Source organism: Jaculus jaculus, chromosome 12, assembly GCF_020740685.1.
Source record: "Jaculus jaculus isolate mJacJac1 chromosome 12, mJacJac1.mat.Y.cur, whole genome shotgun sequence".
Lineage (NCBI taxonomy): Eukaryota > Metazoa > Chordata > Mammalia > Rodentia > Dipodidae > Jaculus > Jaculus jaculus.
The window spans coordinates 41358001-41365242 of NC_059113.1; the positions used below are offsets into that span (position 1 = coordinate 41358001).

At 44.5% G+C, this 7242-nt stretch overlaps 1 protein-coding gene across 2 annotated transcripts; it reads left to right on the forward strand.

Annotated features, from left to right (window-relative positions):
- Positions 1–424: 424 nt before the first annotated feature.
- Rpl26 (ribosomal protein L26) lies at positions 425–6143 on the forward strand. Of its 2 annotated transcripts, none has more exons than XM_004663152.3 (4): positions 425–490; positions 1234–1406; positions 2412–2552; positions 5959–6143. In XM_004663152.3, the coding sequence occupies exons 2-4, from the start codon at positions 1239–1241 to the stop codon at positions 6085–6087; spliced, it is 438 nt and encodes a 145-aa protein (XP_004663209.1). In that variant the 5' UTR covers positions 425–490; positions 1234–1238; the 3' UTR covers positions 6088–6143. The 2 variants fall into 2 exon arrangements, with proteins under 2 accessions (XP_004663209.1, XP_044987114.1); XM_045131179.1 differs by lacking the exon at positions 425–490 and adding an exon at positions 817–837.
- The last annotated feature ends 1099 nt before the right edge of the window (positions 6144–7242 follow it).

Genomic DNA, 7242 nt, shown 5'->3' on the forward strand with positions numbered 1-7242 from the left:
CGGGGCGGGATAAAGGGCCAGCGCCCTCGCCACGCCCACGTCGAGCTCCGGGTAAGCCGGCGACCAGAGCCACCTAGCGGCTAAAGGTAGAACTGCACAGGGAACGCCCGGTGCGCAGCTCCCGGGACTGGGGTCGGGGATTCCCCGGGTCCGCGCGCTCTTTTCAGTAACCACTGCGATAGTCGCACCCTCTGCAGCCCTCTCCACCTTCCGGAAACCGTCCAAAGCGTTCAGCCTGCAAAAATAAATAAATGAATGTAATAAACTCAGAGCGGTCAGCCCAGCGCCCAGACCGCTATACCCCTTGCAGTTCCCCTCCGAACCCCTAAGGGGCATCGGTTTTCCTTGGCTTCCCCAGTTTCTTCTAACTCTTACTCCGCACTTCTCTCGCTCCAAGACGATAATATCGCGAGATTTCACGTAGGCTTACGGAACCGGAAGTGGAGTTCAGATCTCTTCCCTTTAGCGGCCATCCCCAGAGTGGTAGCTGGTAAGGATTCGGTGGGAAATCGCGGGCAATCCGCAGCCATCCGTTCGTAGGCAGGGCGGCTTTCTGTCCCCGAGAGCCTGAGACTGTTTACTGGGTGGACAACAGTCAGGGAACGGGGCCGGGACGGGATCAACCTGGTCCTTTCCCAGATCAGGGACCGCCAGACTACACACGGGAAGAGCAGATTTGGGGACCCGAAAAAGGGCGAGAGGGAGGGATCGCGTGGAGAGGGAGCCAAACTCGCACACTGTTGTTAACTAAAATATCTAATAGCAGTTGTGCCTCCTACAGCCCTGTCGCCCATTGAAACTACTTTCGGACCCGAGGTCTCTGCCGGCGTTTGTGGGGTGGGTAATTGGGTCGACATTCACGTTGGAGGGGATAAAATGTGTCTACATTCAAGTCAGTTAAAGGATGGACACGTAGATTGTCCCTTCTAAAAACTTAACGTTGTAATTGAATTAACTGACGTCTTTGCTCCAATTCATGCAGTACTTTAGGAGTAGTTCAGAAAGTGTAAATAAATAACTTGTAAGCGAAACAACTGTTACTAATAGCGAAATCGCACCATAAACACAGCATGCTTGCAAAGAGTTTTAGGTATGCAGTATCTCTTATTAGGCCATTTAATACAACAGGACACCTTCCATAAGAGCATTTTAGGCGTGCATGATGGTGATGGTAATGGTTTAGGAACTGGATGAGACTTTGTGTTCACTAAAGGGTTTCTTAAACTTATTTAGCCAAAATGAAGTTCAATCCTTTTGTGACTTCTGACCGAAGCAAGAACCGTAAAAGGCATTTCAATGCACCTTCCCACATTCGGAGGAAGATTATGTCTTCCCCTCTTTCCAAAGAGCTGAGACAGAAGTACAATGTTCGTTCCATGCCTATCCGAAAGGATGATGAAGTTCAGGTACGTATCCTTGTCCATCGGATTATTTTGAGTTCCTGATAACTAATTGGCTAGTTCTGTTTGGAGTGTTATTTAGGCATGCCTGTAACTTAAAATATATATATTTAATTGACTTTATTTTGAGAGAGAGAAAGGCTGATAGAGAATGGGCGCTCCAGATCCTCCAGCCACTGCAAACTCCAGACGTGTGTGCCACCTTGTGCATCTGACTTATGTGGGTAATGGAGAATCAAACGTAGGTCCTTAGACTTCGCAGGCAAGAGCCTTAACTGCTAAGCCATCTCTCCAGCCTGCCTGTAATACCCCCCTCCCCAGGTAGGTTCTCCCTCTAGCTCAGGCTGACCTGGAATTCACTATGTAGTCTCAGGGTGACCTCAAACTCAGGCGATCCTCCTGCCTCTTGAGTGCTAAGGTTAAAGGTGTGTACCACTACACCCAGCTTTGAACGAATTTGGCAGTCTGTGCAGTATATCAGTGTATTGTCTCATAAGGTTGATGGTTATTTGCATAAATAAAAATAGTTCTCAAATAGTATCAGTGTCAGTCGTTCTTGGGGTGGGATCTTACTCTATCTCAGGGTAACCCAGAATTCACTTTGTTGCTCAGTTTGCAATTCTACAACCCCACCTTCAAGGGTGCTGGGATTAAAGGCATGGGCCACCACACCCTGCCAGTGATAACCATCTACAAAAAATGAGGGTGGGTTCTTTAACCTTTTTTTTTTTTTCCTTTAACCTTTTTACAGACATTTGGTAGTCTGTTAAAATTGGTGGCTAACAACTGCAGTGATGCACTGACCATTACTGTAAATAGTCTGGTTTAATTTGTAAATAAAGTGTATAAGTTAAAGCCAGGGATAGGATTATTGGTATGTTTCAAGACTGCAATGACTAGGATTGGAAATGTTAGGGAAATGTCTTAATAGATCTGGTGATGGTGTTGTATAAATCAGTCACAGTTTGATTTGACTTACAATGTTAATCATGTATGTCCATTTGCATTTAGGTGGTACGAGGACACTATAAAGGTCAGCAGATTGGCAAAGTAGTCCAGGTGTACAGGAAGAAATATGTCATCTACATTGAACGGGTACAGAGGGAAAAGGCTAATGGCACAACTGTCCATGTGGGCATCCACCCCAGCAAGGTACGTGTTTTTGAGTATGATAGAGAAGGAAATGAGAGTAATTATTTTTGGTAGATTGTATTAGGCTAGGTTTTTTGTTTATTTTTACTTAATTATTTGAAAGTGACAGAGAGAATGGGCACACCAGGGCCTCCAAATGAACTCCAGACACATGTGCCCACTTGTGTATCTGACTAACATGGGTCCTGAGGAATGGAGCTTTGAACCAGTGTCCTTAGGCTTCACAAGCAAGCGCTTAACCACTAAGCCATCTCTCCAGCCCTGTATTAGGCTAGAAAGATGAATTAGTAGTTAAGTGTGCTTTGCACCAGCAGGGTGGCCAAAAACCATCTGCAAATCTCCAGAATCGACATACACATAACCGCTTAGTCCTTCAGGGGAGCAGAGGCTAGGGAATGTTTGAATGACGAGCTGTGGAGCAGGACACCTCTGTGTTCAGTTTCTGGCACCACAGACGAGCACCAGCCACTGCACACAAGCATATGGGGCCCTACAAAGACACTTGCATGTGTATACATCCTCCATATGTATGTACGTATGTATATATATATACACACACAAGCAAAAAAATCAGGTGTCATTTTTTAAGTCGAGTGTCTTAAACAGTCATTCTTATATTTAATATGCCTTTTCATCAGAATCTTCAGGCAAGCTGATTAGGCCAATGATTAACATTGTAAAGCATAAGAAAGGCATCTTAGCTTTATGTAGTGGATTTAGACCATTTACAGTTGGAAGCAACCAGAAACTCTTGAGACTGAGATCCCATGAGTAGCAGGGTGTTTTTTTTTTATTTATTTGAAAGAGAGAAAGAGGCAGGTAGAGAATGGACACACCAGGGCCTCTAGCCACTGCAAACAAAGTCCAGATGTGTGTGTCACCTTGTGTGTCTGTCTTCTGTGGGTACTGGGGAATTGAACCTGGGTCTGTTTTGTTTTTTGAGGTAGAGTCTCACTTTAGCCCAGGCTGACCTGGAATTTACTATGTAGTCTCAGGGTGGCCTCAAAGTCACAGCCATCCTCCTACCTCTGCTTCTCATCACACTTGGCTCCAAGATTGACCATCTTAATTTGATTCCCATAACAGGCATTTGTCCTAGACTTCTAGATGATTATTTCAAAATTGTGATTCTTGACAATTCACAAATTATACCCTGTAGTTTGATATTACTCTAATTTCTATCTTACAACGGTTTTATTTGGGGGGGGAGGGTGTTTGGTTGCTTGATTTTGGGGGGAGGGTACTACCCTAGCCCAGTCTGACCTGGAATTTGCTCTGTAGTCTCAAAGTATCCTCAAACTCATGGCAGTCCTCCTACCTTGGCCTATCAAGTGCTGGGGTTAAAGGCATGCATCACCACCACACCTGGTTAGATGCCTACATTACTAAGACTATTTAACTGTTGTATTGTGTCGGAAACCTATTTGCTAGTTACTATCTGAATTCTTTAAGACCATACCTGATGGCCCTTCACCAGCCACTTAATAAAGCACGTTTCCCATTCTACTTGGTGTTTCCTACAACCATGCTACTCATGTCTGCTAGTTGGCATCACCACATGATAACTTAATAGTATTGTGAGGTCTAGGCTCTCAAGCCTACTGAAGCAGAGTTGAGCCCCAAGGATACAATTTAATGGACTCTCCAGTTGATTCTTTCAGGCATACTTAAAAATATTTGAGAAGCACACCTATAAAACTTGCATTCTGCCCTTTTAGTCTTCTAGTGCTATTCCTAGTGGACCACATTTCGATGAGACAGGGTCTTAAAAGACCTTGGAACATGGTGCTCACTAGGCTTGCCAGCAAGCCTCAAGAATGAACTGTGTCTCTGTCCCCTGCTCTGGCATTACAGGTGTGTGCCACCATGCTCAGTTTGGGTTATTTTGCTTTCGTTGGTTGGTTTTGACTTGCTGTATAACCCAGGCTGGTCTGGAAATACCAGTCTTCTCACTTAGTGTCCCAAGTATTGGAAGTAAAATCATGCCACCACCTGCCCACCTTTTCCTGCCTTTGGACCTTGGTTAGTTGTTCTCTTTGGGATAGCTGTGTCTTGCTTGCTGCTGCCTATGTATCAGTAAGGTTTGGCCCTGATCACTTCAATATCTGTTGTATTTTTCTCAATGTTAGAGTGATGTACAATTACCCAGTAGTTTTTCTGTCTCATGCTAGAATAAAAACTATGTGGTGGCTTTTGCCCTGCTTACTACTATGTTTTTATTTCATGTGTCATCATTCCATAAGGCTAAAATTTACCATGGTCTGAATGTTTTGAGGATTTCTACTTGAATAGGATATGTCAGTTCACAAAAGGCGTTGGAGGCTACATTTATTTTTCAACCTTAAAAATTTTATGTAGTAGAGGATGACCTCCCAAGTGCTGGTATTTAGGCATGTACCATGACCAGTTTATACTAAGCCTATAATTCTAAAGTTAATTTGGAAGCAAAAGTATTGGTTTATGACTTGCTTAGCTTGAAAAATTGGAATGAGAAAAGTGGGTAAATAATGTCCCACTGGGCTGGAAAGATGGATTAGTGGTTAAGTGCTTGCCTTTGAAGCCTAAGGACCCCAGTTTGAGGCTTGATTCCCCAGGACCCACGTAAGCCATATGTACAAGGTAGGGCATGCATCTAGAGTTTGTTTGCAGTGACTGCAGGCCCTGGCACACCCATTCTCTGTCTGCCTCTGTCGGTTGCTCTCAAATAAGTATATAAAAATAACCGAAAATTTAAAAAAAAATCATGTCCCACAGGGAAAAGGGATTTTTAAAAAATGTTTATTTGAGAGAGAGAGAATGGGTGTGCCAGGGCCTTTAGCAATTGCAGATGAACTCCATATGCACGTGCCACCTTGTGCATCTGGCTTACGTGAGACCTGGAGAATCGAGCCTGGATCTTTAGGCTTCCCAGGCAAGTACCTTATCCATGAAGCCATCTCTACAGCCCAGAAAAAGGTATTTTTTGTTTGTTGTGTTTTTTGTTTGTTTGTTTGGTTTTTTTTTTTTTTTTTTTTTTTTTTTTTTTGGTCTTTTGAGGTAGGGTCTCACTCTAGCCCAGGCTGACCTGGAATTCACTATGGAGTCTGAGGGTGGCCTCGAACTCACGGCGATCCTCCTACCTCTGCCTCCTAAGTGGTGGGATTAAAGCCACCACGCCCGGCTAGGATTTTTATATTTATAGCAAAGCACAGTACAAATCACTGAAACTACTTTGCCTTTTTGCTGTCACTAGAAGCCAGGTTTGATTTGGGGGCTTTCATTTCTAGAACCTTTTAAGTTACGTAACACTTCATATTTAGGCATCCATGACCTGAGGTTTGGGAAGTGGGATGGGGCTTTTTGTTGTGCCTGTTATGTTGGTAATAATAATTACTTAAAGCTTGGGGCTGTTTTTATTTTTTTACAGGTGGTGATCACCAGGCTAAAACTGGATAAAGATCGCAAGAAGATCCTGGAACGGAAAGCCAAATCTCGCCAAGTAGGAAAGGAAAAGGGCAAATACAAGGAGGAAACACTTGAGAAGATGCAGGAGTAGAGCCGTCTTGTGTACAGCTTTCACTGAACACTTAAGATTAAATGATCCTGGCCATCTGTTGCGTTTGGAGCACTAGTTTATTTTCTGTGGCTGCTTCCTCTTTGTCAGTCTTTGGATGTGAGGAGGGAAGTTCTCTCAAGCTTGTCATTCTAATGAGCTACAGTAGAACACTGATTTCCCGGTGGCCTGTAGAGTAAGCTGTTCTCTACAAGGAGATGTTAAAAGTGGTCTGGCTATCAGTGGTCATCTTTTTTGTTTATTTGAGAGAGAAGGAGAGAATGGGCACACTGGGGCCTCCAGCCACTGCAAATGAACTCCAGATGCTTGCGTCCCCTTGTGCTAGTGGCTTGGGTGGGTACTGGGGAATCAAACCTGGGTCATTAGGCTTTGCAGATCACCTTAATTGCTAAGCCATCTCTCCAGCCCTATTTTCTTCTTTTTGCAAGGTAGTGTCTTATTCTGGCCTAGGCTGCCCTGGAGTTCACTATGTAGTCTCAGGGTGGCATCAAACTCAACAGCAATCATCCTACTTCTGCTTCCAAACACATGCACCACCATGTGAGTCTGGCGTACATGTCACCTGGAGAATTGAACCTCGGTCCTTGAGCTTCTCAGGCATGCTCCTTAACCACTGGGAGACATTTATTTTTGCAACTGTTTATGAAATGATTGGGAAGTTTAGCCAAGATCACATCTTTGTCAGCCTCGGGTATGTGCAGAGCGGTCTTGGCTGGACAAAGAGGTGTCCTAAAGGTGAGGCAGCTGCTTCTCAGCCTGTCTACAGTCTGCAATCTTGCACCTCTTGAACTTGTCCTTTCTACCTTTCTGGTCCCTTCCCTGACCATCTTGCCTAGCTCATTGATTCAACCCCTGAGACAAGTCTGAAAGGTGACATCCAGAAAAACCAGGTGTCTGCACTGAGGAAATGAGGCTACCTGGTTATCAAGATTAAGCTGGAGTTGCTGTGTCTGGTAGGTGTGGAGATCCTGTGTGAGATCTGCATTCTCAAAAGCCACAGAGAAACCCATTGCTATGGATACTGCTATTCCTTCCACCCCCTTTAGTTTTCTGAGGAAGGGTCTCGGCCAATCTGGAATTCACAATGTAGTCTCAGGGTGGCTTCAGACTCCTCAGTCCTCCTGCCTCTGCCTCCCA

What these genes read in the sequence shown, in the direction of transcription:
- Rpl26 (XM_004663152.3), top strand. Translation starts at nt 1,239, where the DNA reads ATGAAGTTCAATCCTTTTGTGACTTCTGACCGAAGCAAGAACCGTAAA. An exon ending in GAAAGGATGATGAAGTTCAG is followed by an intron (nt 1,407 to 2,411) that starts GTACGTATCCTT and finishes ATTTGCATTTAG; the next exon opens with GTGGTACGAGGACACTATAA. An exon ending in TGGGCATCCACCCCAGCAAG is followed by an intron (nt 2,553 to 5,958) that starts GTACGTGTTTTT and finishes ATTTTTTTACAG; the next exon opens with GTGGTGATCACCAGGCTAAA.